At 48.4% G+C, this 16,778-nt stretch overlaps 1 protein-coding gene across 7 annotated transcripts in view; it reads left to right on the top strand.

The window, feature by feature from the left end:
• DGLUCY (D-glutamate cyclase) overlaps window positions 1-16,778 on the top strand; it is a 76,767-nt gene that overhangs the window by 19,012 nt on the left and 40,977 nt on the right. For 3 of the 7 annotated variants that reach the window (XM_046008136.1, XM_046008129.1, XM_046008135.1), the window contains one exon: window positions 12,749-12,877. In XM_046008136.1, the coding sequence (XP_045864092.1) occupies window positions 12,772-12,877 (106 nt within the window). In that variant the 5' untranslated portion in view covers window positions 12,749-12,771. Of the gene's footprint in view, window positions 1-78; window positions 205-3,421; window positions 3,473-4,651; window positions 4,779-12,748; window positions 12,878-16,778 lie in introns of all 7 variants that reach the window. The other 4 variants (XM_046008132.1, XM_046008131.1, XM_046008133.1 and 1 more) reach the window with 3 other exon arrangements.

The raw sequence follows: 16,778 nt of genomic DNA, 5'->3' as shown, positions 1-16,778 counted from the left end.
GCAAACTCCCCGGAGCCTCGCGCCACATCACCCCCAAGATGAGGCGGGTGCTGAGACCAAGCCTTTTGTTTTTCAAAGCCACCTCCAACAAAATCGCGGAAACCGGGAAGGCATGAGGTCTGCGTGAGCACGCCAAAGGTCTGACACCAGCTGCGGGAGAAGGGGACTGACTGCGGAGAAGTGAATTGCCCCCCTTTCCTTCAGGTTCTGTTTTTAGCCTGTGTTTTTCAGAGCAAGTAGGTGCCATGGTGACAGGTACCATAGAAATAGATGGGGCACCCCGCCTAGTGTGGGGCTGCCGAGCTGTTCCCATGGAGATGCACTGAGAGCTGGGGAGCCCGGGCTTCGGCTGTGTGCTGGCTGCCTGCCCGCCAGGACCCCCAGGGGCCCGGCACACCTGCCAGCCGCTCGGTCAGGGGAGAAGGCGCCACGGGAGGCTAGCCCGAGGAGGCTCCTCACTCTCTCCCTGTGACATCTGAGCTCTCGGTTGGCATCCACCCAAGGGCACCAGTGGGGGCCTTCTCTCTTGGGGCTCCCACCGGACCCCCTTCGGGGGCTTGGCCTTTGCCCAGCACGGGGAGCACCGAGGCCAACAGCGGCCTCTGAACTAATGCCTGGCCGTTATGGTGCAGCGCGCCATTCCCTGCAAGGTCCCCATCCTGCTCACATATGGGACCGGCGTGAAACTCGGTGTCGTGCGATGGGCAACAAGGAGCTTGCAGTGTGGGCTCTTGGTCCCGAATGGCTGGTATCAGGAATACTCATGAAAGGAAACCTCCGAGAATCTCAGCCATGACACAGAACGGGGAAGGACACCGTCCCTTCTGAGAGTGTGGTTTTCAGTTCGTGAAAGCTCCAGCTGTCAGGACCGAGGCCCGGCCTTGACTATTTCTGGATGCAGCTTTAATGGGACTGAAAGACCCTTTGAAACAGTGGCCCAGGCCATCCTGGGGCGTTCACACAACCGTCTCCGCACAGCTGTCGAGGGACGCACGTAAATGAGACGGGTCCAAGCTTAGCTCATTTTTACTTGGGTTTACGTGAATGACGGTGCCTTCTGAAATGTGACCCATAGATACATATGTCCTTTAAACCTGAATTGTACTGGGCCTGGCATAAGAGGGTAAGTCTAAAGGGCCTGTGTTATTCCTGCTGCCCTACAATATCTGTTCTGGAACGGGGCTCTAGTCCTATAGTATTTGTTGCCGTACAAGTACGCTATCAGGTGGCACGCTTCCTTCAGGGAAGGGCAAGCATAATTCTGGACTAATGTATGGTTCTCAGACCAATCATTCCAAGAACTGACCAACTAAGAGTTAGTTTTACTCTCAAAGACACACACACGCCCCTAACAAAGGAATTAAAAAAAAAAAAAAACCTTTAATAATCAATACCTCCATCTACTCATAAATTATTGCCAAGTAGTTACTGATTATGAAAACCATAGAACTGGAAGGCACTAAAGGGTCTATCCTGGGGACCCTAGGTGACTCCGTTGGTTAGGCATCTGCCTTCAGCTCAAGGATCGAGCCCCGCATCGGGCTCCCTGCTCAGCAGAGTCTGCTCCTCCCTTTCTCTTTCTCTGCCTCTCCCCCTGCTTGAGCTCATGCGTTTGCACGCTCTTCCTCTAAAATAAATAACAAATAAAATCTTTAAAAACAAAATGTTTCTTCAGGCATGTCTGCCATTTGACACAAAGGAACCATGGCCCAAAGTGTCAAAGTGCTTTTCTGTTTGGGTCACCGTAACTTCTTCTGTGCCTTGCCAGAGTATTACCACTAGGCAAGATCTTTCCCAGCGGTGGAAGTGCATGGAGCCATCAGCCTCTCCAGCCGGAGAGTGGTGCTCACTGTGACCCTGAAGTAGCCTTGTAGGTCATGCCATTGGTTGAGCTGTGCAGTGAACGGCTAGCTAGACATTAAAGCAACTGTTGGGTTTATCCCTAGCATTCACCCATGGGACTACGTGACAGCATTTACTGTTAGTGATGTCATATACTTAACCTCCATCTGGATGCCTGTGTCTCGCTTCATGGCTGTGGGAGTTTGCTCTGACAGAGCATTCCAGTACCTCCGTATTAAATATGCAGACGCACAACTTCTAGTTTTATAGGGGCAAGCAAACGATGAAACAGAAGGGTTTGCCTTGTTTGCCCATAGCAATGTCATACCTTGGAGTTCTGCCACTAGGTTGGATTGCTTTATTTAGCTAAGTTACTGAAAGCAGATTTACTTTGAAGAATGAGCTCTCAAATATTCTATAACTCTCTAAGAATGGACATTCACAGCCACGTTTGGCAGAGAGTTTTTCCTAAATTTCTATGAAGTCGTAAAGTTACTGCTTGGCCATGTGAAGCATAGACATGAAAATTTTCCTTTTCCAAGATGCGCTCCCTCTCTTGGCACTGGAACAGGAACCCTGAGCTGGAGATATTTGACACTGAATCCAAGACACACACCGACACCTGTGTCACTTTTCACAGCAATAGTCAGAAACTGAACATCAAATGTGAATGCGCCTTAACGATCTCAGTTTCCTTTGTTCAATTTACATGTCATGTTGTGGTAAAACTGATAGAACATAAAATTTACTCTCTTAACCAGTTTTACATGTACAGTTCAGTGACATTGAATACATCCATGTAGCCCTACAACCATCACCACCCTCCATCTCCAGAACTTTTCATCATCCCAGACTTACAGTCTGTTCCCGATAGACACTAACTCCCCGTTGCCCCCATCCCAGCCCCTGGCAACCACCCTTCTACTTTCTGTCTCTATGAATTTGACTATTCCAGGTACCTCTTATAAGTACCATCACACAGTATCTGTCCCTTGTGGTGGGCTTTTTTTACTTATCATAATGCCTTTTTTCCCTTAAAGATTTACTTATTTACTTGAGAGAGAGAGAGCCCGAGTGGGAGGGGCAAAGGGAGAGGGAGAGAGAATCCCAAGCAGACTCTGCACGGAGCATGGAGCCTGATGCAGGGCTCGGTTCCACGACCCCGAGATCAGGACCTGAGCCCAAACCAAGTCAGATGCTCAGTCAACGACACCATTGAGGAGCTCCACTCATCCTAATGTCTTTAAGCTTCATCCTTGTCATAGCATCTGTTAGAATTTCCTCCCTTTTAAAGGCTAAATACTATTCCATTGTAGATATATGTCACATTTTGTTTATTTACAATTTAATTTTTCAATACTTGTTTCTCATCATTTTTGAATTTTGAAACAATCACAAAGTGACAGGAAAATTGCCAGGGTGGTACCAAAACAACAACAACAAAAAAAACCCTCTTTTTTTTTTCTTGAACTTCTCAGGAATAAGTTGTCCCCATAACTCCATCATCTTCTAATACTATCCTATGTTTTTCCTACAAAGACACTTCCCCAACTAACCACAATACAACCAATTTTTGCAGTCACGTCTTTTACCACAAGAGGATCCAGTTCAAAATCCATCTTGGATTTAGGTATGTCTGTTTAGTCTCCTTCTGTCTAGAAGCACAGCTTCTCATTGTCTCCTTGACTTTCATGATTTTGACACTTTTAAAGATCACAGACATTATAGAACATCCCTCAGTTAAGATCAGATTTAAGTTATGCATCGTGGCGGGAATATCGTAACAGTGACTGCCTTCTCCTTGTACCCTACCAAGGGATCCGCCATTTTGGTTTGCTCCTATACTTTGATCACATGATCAAGGTGGTGTCTCCCAGGTCTCTTCATGATAAAACTAGTCTTTTCCTCTTCGTAATGGATAGGTATTTTATGGCGAGGTACTTCGAAACTGTCACTATCTCCTTCCTCATCAACTTAAATTATTTCTATCTCCACATGAATGTATGGATTCCTATATTAGTTAGTGGGTTATATCCATTCCCATCATTATTTAATTTAAAGCTCACACTGTCCCCAGTTTGACTGCTGAGATCTCTTTCATTCTGTGTCCATTCTGTATGGCCCCATCATTCTTTGAGCATGTCCTCACTTTCTAGCACAACGAGATGGTTTAGGCTCATCTTCTGACTTCCTGGCCCCGGTTGTGGAATCAACCATTTTTCCAAGGACTCCTCACTCATTTTAATGGATGATGGTATTTTGAATCCAAGAGTGGGACACCAGATGGGCTCGTACCTATTGAAATGTTGCGGCTGCTCCCAGGCAGAGCTAAGGAATATGTGTTTCTCCGCATGTAGGTGTACGCACACACACAGATACATGCACACGTGGGTACACTCCTTACCCTCTGATGCTACATACCAGGCCACCATTCTCTGACCCTAGGAAGCATCCCTCCTTGCCCTGAATCAGGCAGTGACACCACAGGCCAGGCCACCCTCCCTGGGGATGTCCTCCTCATCACTTGAGCTCCAATCCCCTGCTTTGGGCCACCATGACCCCCCCTTCTCTCCCCCACCATGGACCTAACGGCCTTAGGTAGGACTGAACTGTTTAGGAAGGGGAAGTAAAAGGGACCACCATTGGCTTTGGTTGAGAATATGTGTTTTGTTAACAATCTTTTTGCTTATTGGGAGCATGTGTATCTGACCTCTTAGATAAACAGTACTAAACATGACTGCCAGCATTTCCCCTGATCTTTTGTCTCTGTGATTATAATGAAACTAAATGTATGAATTATTTATTACAGTTAGGATGCTTCTTCCATACGACGGCATCTATTTCACAAATGTACCATTGTATTTGGACTGTCATCAGCCACTCTCCTGGCAAATGTTGAGTAACTCCCACCACAAAAATTAATGAGTGAAGAAAAGGTCTGTACACCTACTTGTTCTGCTCTTCCATTATCAAGTTGTAGGACTCTGTGCAAGGGATCCAGGGACCTCGAAAGAAACCAGAAATGGAGTTTTGTATTGCTGTGAATTGGCTTGCGCTTGTGAATAAGTGAGACCCTCCTGGCAGGGCTGTGAACATCAAGGAAATGGACTGGGTCTCCTACTAATTTTTTCATACCCTTCAAAGTCAGGGGCTAAGCACAATCCTGCTTCTGGTGTGGTGCTCCCCGTGCTTGTTAGCCGGCAGAACCGTGATGACTTCATCATGACAGTGAGGGAGAAAGGGTGTGAGTTTGAAGTGCTGATGGATGCTTGTTGGGCTTTATCCTCCTTGACCTCCATGATCTCAAATTCCTGCTTGCAGTACTTGCTTCCCTGGGTTTCTGAGCTGTATGGTTTCTCTCTTGCCTCCCGGGCTCTCTCATCATGGTTGTCTTTTTGCCTGTCACTTGCTCTGCTTGTCTCCCCAAACAGCGGACTTTTATTGGGTGTTTCCAAGATACAGCAAGGAATAAAGCAGATCAGAAGTCCTTCCCTGGGAGGACTGAAGGGAAACAGAAAGCCTTCCTGTGTGTGTGTGTGTGTGTGTGTGTGTGTGTGTGTGTGTGTGTGATTTTTCTATCCCCATTTCAGAGGAACAACAGTTATGGACCCCGGAAGGGTGTTGAGTCCTCGCTGGTTCAGCCCAGCAATGAAAGGTTAAGGCACCCACTCTCCTTCAGTGTTCTTGTCTAGGAGGGAGACTTTCTGGACGCTCATCCTTCAGCCGGTCTCCCCCTCCTCTGCCAGCCTCCTACTTAGCCTGCCCCGTGGTCCAGTCCCCCACCTGTTACCTTCCTGGTAAAAGGAGAGTCTTACCGAGTCCCTCTACCACGGACCACCGTGACTTCCCTTCGCTCTTGGATCGCGCAGGAGCTGACTTCTGCTTGCCCTCCCAGCCCCTGCTCCCCCACCTCCTCCCTTACCTCAAATATTCCAGCAGCACAGGAAGCCGGTTCCCTTCACACGCCTTCCTGCTTTTGCTCGCGCTGTCTCCTGGCCTAGAGAGCCCCCTCCCCACCCGTCCACTCATCTGACCCCCACTCTTGCTGGTAGACCCAGCCTCTTTCCCTCCTCCCCACCCAGTCCACGCGGCCCGGGAGCGCTCAGCACGTGGTGTTGCAGCTACAGAAGACAGATAGGGCGGTAATTATGTGCTTCACGTCTGTCTCCAGGGATGGTAAACCCCCCGTGAGCGGGGGCGGGGGCTATCTTCTTCCCCGAAGTCCCTGCCACAGGCTGGGTGCCGAGTGACAAACAGCTGGCCCTTCCAGGGTGCTAAGTGTGGATCCCTGGCCAAGAACTGTTCTAAGGCTCTCACATGTGCCAGCTCCTCAGATCCTTCCCACCACTCAGTGGGGCACAGATTCTTATTAGCCCCGGTTTACGGAGGAGAAGGTGGGCACGGGGAGGTCGGTGATCCCCTGCCGAGTGTGGAGGCAGGTTTGGGATCCTCACGGCCTCCCCCAGCATCTGTGCTCTCTGCCGTGATGCCTGCTGGATGACGGTTGGAGGATGGGTTGTATCTGGACTCTAGGCACCTAGTGGGCACCCAGGAAGTGACAGCTGTCATTGTTATCACCGTGCTGTCCACTCTCCCAGGCGTGCAGGACTTTTACATGGGGATAAGTTTTGCTTTACTCACCTCTGTGTGTTCAGTGCAACCCATACAGTAGGAACTAAATAATGTTTCCCAAATGAATGAAAAACTTATGACAAATGTATAAGGAATGACTTCATATTAGTATTATTTTATTATTATTATTTGTTTTTAGAGAGGGAGAGAGGAGTGAAGGAGAGGGGCAGAAGTAGAGAGAGTCTTTTTTTTTCTTTTTAAAGATTTTATTCATTTTTTTGACAGACAGAGATCACAAGTAGGCAGAGAGGCAGTCAGAGAGAGAGAGAGGGATGGAAGCAGGCTCCCTTGCTGAGCAGAGAGCCCGATGCAGGACTCAATCCCAGGACCCTGGAATCATGCCCTGAGCCAAAGGCAGAGGCTTTAACCCACTGAGCCACCCAGGTGCCCCAGGAGAGAGAGTCTTAAGCAGACTTCGTGCCTGCAATAGAGCCCAATGGGCTCAATTTCGCAACCCTTGAGGTATAACCTGAGCTGAAATGAAGAGTTGGATGCATGGGCGCATGGGTGTCTTAGTCATTTAAGAATCTGTCTTCGGCTCAGGTCATGATCTCAGGGTCCTGGGATCGAGCCCTACATTGGACTTCCTGCTCAGTGGGGAGTCTGCTTCTCCCTCTGTCCTTCTCATTCTCTCTCTCTCTCATTCAAATAAATAAATAAATAAATAAATATCTTAAAAAAGAAAAGAGTTAGATGCTTAACCGACTGAGCCCCCAGTGCTCCCAGGAATGACTTATTTGATTATAATATTTTATTTCTTTAAAAAGAACCTAGTCCTGGGGTGCCTGGGCAGCTCAGTTGGTAGAGCATATGACCCCAGGTCTCAAGGTTGTGAGTTCAAGCCCCACACAGGGTATAGAGATGACTTTAAAAAGATCTGATTCTTGGGACGCCTGGGTGGCTCATTGGGTTGGGGCCCTGACTCCAGCTCAGGTCATGATCTCAGGGTCCTGGGATCGAGCCCTGCATCAGGCTCTCTGCTCAGCGGGGAGACTGCTTCCTTTCCTCTCTCTCTGCCTACTTGTGATCTCTGTCTGTCAAATGAATAAATAAACCCTTTAAAAAATAAAATAAAATAAAAAGATATGATTCTAACTTCCTTATATATGTTTAAATTAAATGTCATTTTTTAATTACATAATATGTCCATGTTGTCCCACTCAAAGGTGCAGGAAGGACAGATGTAAAAGATACCTCTTCCCTCAGGGCCACCCCATGGCACAACTCCAGAGGGCGCCATTCACATAAAATACAGTGTGGCAAGCCACTGCTCCTGCTCAGGACCCCATCCACCTAATTTCCCTCTCAAAGGCAGCTCTTCTCCAACCTTCCAGAGATCGTCCAGTACACTCAAACACATCATGGGTGTTATTCAACATAGAATAACCTTGCCTCGTGTTATTCATTTTATCCATTTTCCATTGTTCATTTTATGTCTTTGGGAAATTGTTTCACATGAAGTGTATAGACTAGCCTCATTCATTGTAATGGTTACATAGTATCTCTTTGATTGGTAGGGATGTACCATAGTTTAGTTACTCTTCTATTTAACCAGTCCTCCATGTATCTGATCAACCTCTATTAGGTTGTTTCTAAATTATTTCTATTACAAATAGGGCTGCCATGTGCTCCCATCATTTGGCCTCACTGCTTGAGCACATCTGGAGCATGTCTTTCTACAACTGGATTACTTGGGTAAAGCAGAGAAATTAATTTCTAATGGTGGAATTTCAGTTATCTGTGACAGGCATAGCTGAGATATTTTTACACTGAGCTTTGGAGCGTGTCAGATCCTTCTAAGGAACTGATGGGCTGTGGGCCCCTCTCTGGTATATTCATGACTAAGAAATGATATTTGTGGACCTGAAGTTTGTTATTCTCTAAAGAGAAGGAAATTCAAAGTGTAAAGCAGCTTCTTAGGGTCCAACCAGGGCTCACTGATTAGTCCCTTACTTAGAGTAAGACCTCACTGGGCATTGAGGCACCTGGACTACTCAGGGCCACTCAGTAGTGAGTTCACTGGAGGCCCTGATGGAAAGCCTGAGAAACTTCACTTTGTGTGGTCTAATGGTTTGAACCCATTCTCTACCTTTGAGTTCAGTCCCTCCAAAACACATAGAGAGCCAAGAGACTCTGGCTCTGGAATCACCCTATGTGGGAAAAGGGGAAGGTCCCTACTATTCTTACTGAGGATGTGATTCTTTTTTTTTTTTTGAGAGAGAGAGAACATGAGTGGGAGGGGCCAAGAGAGAGGGAGAGAGAATCTGAAGCAGACTGCTCTGAGTGGGGAGCCTGACATGGGGCTCGATCTCACAACCCTGAGATCATAACCCGAGCAGAAACCAAGAGTGGGATGCATAACACTGTGCCACCCAAGCCCCAGGATGAGATTCCTATTAATAGAGAGGATGGGGTGCCTGGGTGGCTCAGTGGGTTAAAGCATCTGCATTCAGCTCAGGTCATGATCCCAGGGTCCTCGGATGGAGCCCCACATTGGGCTCTCTGCTCAGCAGGGAGCCTGCTTCCCTTCCTCTCTCTCTGCCTGCCTCTCTGCCTACTTGTGATCTCTGTCTGTCAAATAAATAAATAAAATCTTTAAAAAAAATACAGAGGATGGATGGTGGGATCGATGGATGGATGGATACATATATATAGACATAGGAAGGTAGAGTCAGTCAAATAAGCATGCACTTAGACTTTGTTCTTGGGGTTGGGCTCTACAATTTACTAGTTATGGGATTTCAGGGAGTTTCTTTGGTCTCTGCAAGACCCATTCCTTGTCCATAATGGGATTAACAATGTCTTCTTTGTGGGGCAGTGGTGAGGAAGCAATGGTTGTAAACCAGTGAGAAGAAAGGGTCTGGCTCACAGTGGGTTCTCGTATATGGTGGGTTGGTGACTGCTATCATTTATTATATGATCAGGCATTCTGTGGTTGGTGTCTTGAAGGCACTTCTCTGGCAGGAGCCAATGAGCACGCACTTCATGCCCTGTTTGACCCCTGCCTCCAGGGGATGACTCTGTAAGGGAGGAGTTCTCAGTCTTCTTTCCCTCCTGACATACACAGTGGATGGTATTTGCCTGCCGGGCACCCTCCCAGTGTACATTTCACAGGGCAGGATTTCGAGCTACCTTCATTTATCTGCAGGCCAGGAAAGCAACCTTATTACAGGAATGACCTAGATCCACTTACATTTATATTAAAACAATAAATAAATAAAAGAGAAGAAAATAAAAGAGAAAAAAAAAGAAGGTTTTGGTGTTTGGGCTATAATTTGTTGGCAAAACAGCACCCCGCTCCCACCGGCTATCTTCCTGAGTGATAATAATGAGGGGAAAGGGCTCACAGGTACCCCTGGGGTCTCTCATTTTGGTAGGTTTGGGGTAAAATCCATTCTCTCCAACAGATATGAAGTGAAGGCCATTATCAGAGGGGTCTGGCCACCATCCCCACACCATTATGGAGTGGTTCTCTCTTTGACCTTTGCTGGGTGCCTGGCTGAGGTGCTAAGCCTTCTGCTGTGACCCTGGGGGAACCACAGACATCAGGCCTGTAGCTGGCCGACAGGTCAGGCCTGCCGCATCCAGGAGGACTCTCTCAGCCCAGCAGGGAAGCTCAGGGTTGACCTGTGGAAGCAGCTGCTTTAATACTCAGTATCTTCCCCTGGGGGATGGAATCCTACCTCCCCTGACCCTCCAGGCATACAGCCCCCTCAGCCCTGTGGGACCAACTGTTCTTTCCTCTGGGTCCCTGAAGCACTTTGTTCTGTAGCCATGAAAGCACTCACCGTTGCTTTAAAATACTTCTCTACCTTTTCCAGGGCAATGATTTCTTATGTTTTGTTTGTTAGAGTTTTCACACAATCTCAAATTCTCCATTAAAATGGCTATGGAGTTCGCATGGTTTTCTATCTATGAACCTGGAGTTGAAAACATACGTTGGTGGTTTGGAATCTCATTGGGTTCTTCTCTAGATGGAAATGGTTGTGGAGGGGCACCTGGGCAGCTTAGTCTGTTAAGCATCTGCCTTGGGCTCAGGTCAGAACGCTGGAGTCCCGGAATTGGGATTGGGATTGAGCCCCACATCAGGCTAGCTGCTCAGCAGGGATTCTGCTTCTCCCTCTTCCTCTCCCCCCTACCCCAGACTTGTGTTTTCTCTCTCTCACTCATTCACTCTCTGTGTCTCTCTCAAATATATAAAAAAAATTCTTTAAGAAAAAAAACACAGAAAGGATTGTGAAACATCTCGCTTGTCTAGAACCTTCACTGTGGACACTGCCCTGGTTTCCTGCTGTCATCCATTCTGCAGTCAGCTAGTCATTCAACAAACGCTGAACTCCCACCTTTGTGTCAGGCACGGTGCTAGGCACGTGGTATATTGGGAGGAAGAAGACTGGGCTGTGCCTTGGAGGCTGACACGATGTGACGCTCTAAGCCTAGATTGTTTTGTAATTGAAGTCTAGGTGACATACAATGTTGTATTAGTTTCAGGTGTACAAATACTGATTTGATAATTGATATGCATTCCTCAGTGCTCGCCATAAGAGTGATAGTCTCTGCCTGTCGACAACACAGGACTGCGGTGTTATTGACCATATTCTCTATGCTGTACTTTTCACCTCGTTTTTTTCCTTTCTTCACCTACCTTAGCCCTAGATTTTAAAAATAAAACTTCCAGCTATTTGACTAGCAAAAATGGGCCTATTTGGAGATAGCGGAGAATTGCAACTCAGGGCAAGTCAGCTGTGGCCAAACCACAGGCAAGTCCGGAGGCGGGGGGGGGGGGGGGGGGGGGGGGGGGCCCGCAAAGGAGAGAGGTAGCTCCTTCCCAGAGAACAGCTGTTACAGAAACAAAGAGTCATTGGAGTAAAGTCGGGGTTGAGGCTCCTCATTGATTGGGCTGTTGTGGGAGAGGAGGACACCTTTCTTTCTCCTACTCGGGTAGTGAAAGTGAAATAGGAGCTCAAATCGAACTTGGGAAGTGCGAGGTGGAGGGCTTCTGTGGGGTGGGCCAAGGGTAGGGTGTGAGAGCGCCCCCTGCTGGCCTCCCAGCTCCATTTTTAAACTAAACTATAAACCGAAGTAAAGGAAGGTTTCGTTTTAAGAATTTTCACAGGAGGGGCGCCTGGGTGGCTCAGTGGGTTAAAGCCTCTGCCTTCGGCTCAGGTCTCTCTGCTCAGCGGGGAGCCTGCTTCCCCCCTCTCTCTCTGCCTGCCTCTCTCCCTACTTGTGATCTCTGTCTGTCAAATACATAAATAAAATCTTAAAAAAAAAAAAAGAATTTTCACAGGAAGTCAACATACAGGATTCCTTTCTGGGTGTAATTTCCTAGAGCTCGGACACCATCTCCATATTTGAAAATCTACAGTATTTTATTCATTCACCAAAAATCTCTGTGAGGCACGGTACCTAGAGTCCATGGGGGTGGCGCAGGGAGTATAAAGCAGAAAACATGAAACCTGTTCCTTCTGGGCACCCAAATCTAAGTAAGAGGAGTCACACGTGGGCGGAACATCTGGCCTCTTGTTTCGTTTGTGAGTGCCTGTGGTATGCCATTGTCTGTTCTCTGGCACGGGAGTGCTTCAGCGGCATAAGCCCTGGGAGAGGTCCAGGAGGTAGCCCTGCTCTCCAGACGCGTGGGAGTCTCCCTGGGAAAGAGAAAGGGGGGATTCAGAGTCAAGTGAAGCATCAGGCCCAAGTCAGTGGCTCAGAGAACACTCTGGGGGCGCAGAGGCCCAGCAGCAGCAGGTGTGGGCCTCGGGGCTGCTGCCTAGATGGGGAAGATGCCAGCCAGTGTTGAGGAATGGGAAGGCCTTCAGGAGGGAGGAATGGGGGACATTTCAGGGCAGGGAAGGGCTTGAGCAAAGCTCTTGAAGTTCTGGGCATTTCTCATTAGAAACTGAGACATGAGGGGCCCTTGGGTGGCTCATCTGGTTCTAGGTTTCCGCTCAGGTCATGATCTCAAGGTCAAGAGATTGAGCCCCACATTGACTGCGCACTTGGGCCGGGCGGGGGAGTCCGATTGAGATTCTCTCCCTCTCCCTCTGCCCCTCCTCTCTCTCTCTCTCAAAATGAATAAATAAAATCTGAAAAAAAGAAGAGAAAGAGGAAAAGAAGTAACTGAGATATAAGATGGGAGTTTACTCCAAACAGTGCCCACCCAGGGCAGGGCCAGGAAAGGGCCAGCAGGCAGGTGGTAGGTATCTGAGGCCGAGTCTGCCATCTTTGGGGAAGCTGTGCCCCTCATTTTGTCCCCCTTCTTTCCTTCACCCAGACTCTGGCCCCTTCGAGGACGCCATGATACCCTTCACACTCCACCTGAAGTCCTGCCTTCCGCCTGCCATCAGGACCCTGATTCTACAAAAGAAACCAAACATCAGGAGTGTGTCCAGCATGGCTGGGGGTGAGTGGTGCCAGACGGGTAAAAAAAAGAAAGAAAAATTCCTTGGGAATACTAGCTGTCCTGGGCCCAGGAATCCCTGAGATTTCTAGCTTCTGCTAGGGAAACAGGAAGTAAGGGCAGGAGGCTATTACTTCTGGTCGCTACTTAATTTCGCAGAAGGAGATGTGGCACCTGGGCCAAGACTCAGGTGTGAAAACCTTATCAGACGGCTCAGCACCAGCAGTTCTGCCTGGTCACCTCCCCACCTCCACGGGGGGGGAACCGCCCATGGCCTTAGAGCATGCAGTGGGTTTTCCCTCGGGGGAAGGGTGCCCCCACATCACACTGCATTTTAATCTGGCTTTGATTCAGACCAGTTATCCCTGGTTTGGTCTCCTCTGGGTGCACCGTCTCCTGTGAGAGAAAACAGACATCCAAGCTGTCACTGACCCGAGTCCCAGCAAAATTTCATGACAAGGAAGACTTTTCTGGAAAGAGGAATGGCCAGAGGGAGAGCCAGCCGCATGGTTTCAAGTGCTAGAGCAGGACAGTTTTCATTGCTGATTGACACGTCTGGCTCTGTTGCTATTTCCAGGCCAGTAGAATTATCTATTGTTGCATAACAAAGCGCCCCCAAATTAAGCAGCTTAAACCATATTCTGCCATGAGGCTATGCAGAGTGGGTGGTTCTTCCGCCTCACGGGCTGTCCTGTCTGCTGGGGCTGGACTGTCTATGAGGGCTCCTTCCCTCATGTGTCTGTGGAGTGTCCCCTGGGAGGATCTGGAGCAGCCAGGGCTGGCCTCGTGCTTCTGTCTTGCCAGAAAGCCTCCCCAGCAATGGCAGCCCAACTTCTTTACAAGGTAGCTCAGGATTCCAGGAGGATGGGCCATAATTAGCACATAGTAAACACCTGCTTGATTCATACTTCCTAGCGTCCCGTTGTCAAAGCAAGGCATGTGGCCAAGGACAGAGTCAACTGGGAAGGGGCCACTCAGGGCTGTGAACACGAGGGAATGTGCCTTATTGAAAGCCACCAAGGTTATGGTCTCCCACAGCCCTACATGCACACAACGTACCAGGAAACACCAGCTATACCCCACAGCTCCCTAGAACTTCCGGGAGCCAAGAGAGCCATGTGCATCGGAGAGACTGGGTGCGAGTCCCCGCTTGGCCCCTTACTGACCAAAGCTGTGGGTGAGCCGTGTGACCTCTCTAAGCTCACCTGGGAACTGGAAGTAACAATACAATCCTCCCTAAGGAGCTCATGGGTAAGATGGTCCGTCCAAGTTGGCCGCTGTCATGGAATGCGCCACAAGGAAAGACGCTCATTTTGCAGAACATCTGGAACACCCCAGTTTGGGACTGTCTTCCAGGGATTTACATCAAATTAGGAACATTAAACGGGCTTTTCTCTCTCTCCCTCTCTCTCTCATCATTAAATAAAAAAGGAAAATATTGCATTGAGGTAAAAGGACTCAGAAGACTCACTTCATTCTCTTCACAAAGAAAAAGCCATCAGGACCTTAGCTAGAGCTCGAGAGACCCACGGGATGCAGCGATCACTTCAGACCCTCCCCTCATGCGTCCATCACTCCCTCTAAAGAACCACCCGTCACAGAGCCCTCTCTTGGTGTCCTGTCACTAATGGGGGCAACTCAGGGGACTCTCTCCGATCTGCAGTGGAGATGAACAAACCTCAGTGGAGATGAACCAACCCCGAACACAGTGCCCTCTGAAGTACATTTAATTAAAAATGAAACAAAGAAGCTTTGTGCACATAATACCTCTCTGATTTGTGGTATTCAAAATCCAATTTGCTCTCCCAACAGGCTTTGGAGGTGAGAGAGGGCAGCTGAGGAAAACCGGGCTTCTAGGCTGGCTGAATTCCCTTCTACCCCACTCTAGAGTATTTTTGGAGACACACTGGGCTTGCTCGAGACGTGCAGTCAGCTTCCTTGGGCTTGCAGGGGCTGGGAGTGTCCAGTCTGTCTGCATTTTGAAAGTCTGCAGCGTTGGCAGGCACTGAGGTTTGAGGTCAGGAGTTCCAGGCTGTTAGACACAAAGGCTTGTTCTAGAACTTTCCCTGCGGATGGTTGCAGCTGCTTCATTCTACCATCCCCGAGGAGGAAGGTACCAGAGGGGATGGTGGACCCATCCTCAGGAGGCCCGGTGCCTGCAGCCATGTGGTGACCCAAGAGGGACTCGGAGGTCGCCCCCCATCTCAGGCTTAAGTCCTGGCTGTGTCACTCGCCAGGTGTGTGATGTCACTCATCCCTTCGAGGCCTGTTCTCCTCGTGTATAAAATACAAGTGACTACATCTATAAATGACTCTGCACGGAGTAAGTACTCTGAAAGTATTAGCTGACAGTTTCATGGTGGAAAAGAGAGGGCCACACGTTGATACAGCAAACTGAGCTCTTAGAATTGTCACCAAGGTCACTTCTTCAAAACGGCGTAATTATGTTTTTCTTTGAGACGGTCTTTTTAAAGGAAATAATTTTTTAAAAAACATAACTTTTCTTGTTTGTTTTTGCTCCCGTTACAGAAAGATACTATTTATTACATAAATTTTAGAATATTGAGAAAATCATAAAAGAGAACATAAAAAAGCACCCAGTCTTGTCACTGGAGATCACCAGATTAACATGCAGATGTATTTCCTTCTAGTTCTTTCTCTCATCAATTTTATTAAAAGGAGAATAAGCCGAACATACTGTTTTGTTATCTGCTATTGTTTCTTTTTAACCCTACGCTACCAACATCTTTTCATATCATTAAACATTCCTTCTGTCCCATAATTTTAAATGTCTACACCACATTCCACTGAATGAATGTAACTCCAACTCCTTCTTCCTGTACGTCTATGTGTTGGGTAATTGATGCACAGGAATGAACTCACGGGGTTCCCTTTGAGGTGGGTATCATTACAGCCATCTTGTCCGTGGGAGTACTAAGGCGGAGGGTCACACTGCTGCTCGGAGGCAGAATCAGGATTCAAACACGGTTTTGCTTACCCCAGAGGAAGTCATGGCATGCAAGGTGGGGTGGTCGTCCTCCGTGGCTGCAGCAAGCCCGTATACTTGGAGGGAGAGTCAAGGATTCTGGGAGCCTGCTCAGCCAAGAATCTGCCCAGACAGAAGACACACGCAGTCTCTGTCCCATAAAGGATATCCAAATGGCTAATAAAATGTGCGGGAGGGCTCCCAGCTGTTTCCAGCCTCAGGGCAACATGACCCCAGAGTGCACCTGCCAAGGGGCTAGAATGCAAAGATGGGCAACACCAAGCATTGGGGAAGAGAAGGAGCCAGCAAGAGCTCATGCAACCATTTCGGAAACTGCTTTGCTGGAACTCCTAAAGCTGGACATGTACACACCCTACCACCCCAGGTCTATGCCAAACAGAAATGCACGCAGGCATGCCCCGAATTCCATCCATTAATATGCTCGTGAGAGTACCATTGATAAGAACCCCAAACCAGAGGCCACTTGAATGTCCATCTGCAGCTGGGCTGGGTAAGTACGTCGCGGTAGAGACAGTATCACCCAGCAACGAGGTTGAACGAGCTACTGTCAAACGTGGCAGAAAGGATGGCTCTCCTGAACTCACAGCTGAGTGACAGAAGCCAGACCCAGAAGGCTCACGCTGTAGGATTCCATCAGAGGAAAAACAGGCAAAAGTAATCCGTGGTGTTAGAAGTGGGGGGTGATGATCATGAGGGGCCCGGAGAGATACTGGGACGTTGACAATGTTCTGTTTCTTGACCGAGGTGCTGGCGACCTGGGTAGGTTCATTTCCTGAAAATTCACCAAGCTGTATACCAAAGGGCGTTGTTCTGTGCTGGGCTACAAGAAAGAGTTCAAATGAAGTTTCCACCAAGAAGCAACTGACGAGGCATGTGTCTCTTCTCTTGCCCCAAACC

Source organism: Meles meles, chromosome 6 (assembly GCF_922984935.1).
Source record: "Meles meles chromosome 6, mMelMel3.1 paternal haplotype, whole genome shotgun sequence".
NCBI lineage: Eukaryota > Metazoa > Chordata > Mammalia > Carnivora > Mustelidae > Meles > Meles meles.
Note: the sequence above shows the minus strand (reverse complement) of the source record. Positions and strands in the feature narration are given on the sequence as shown.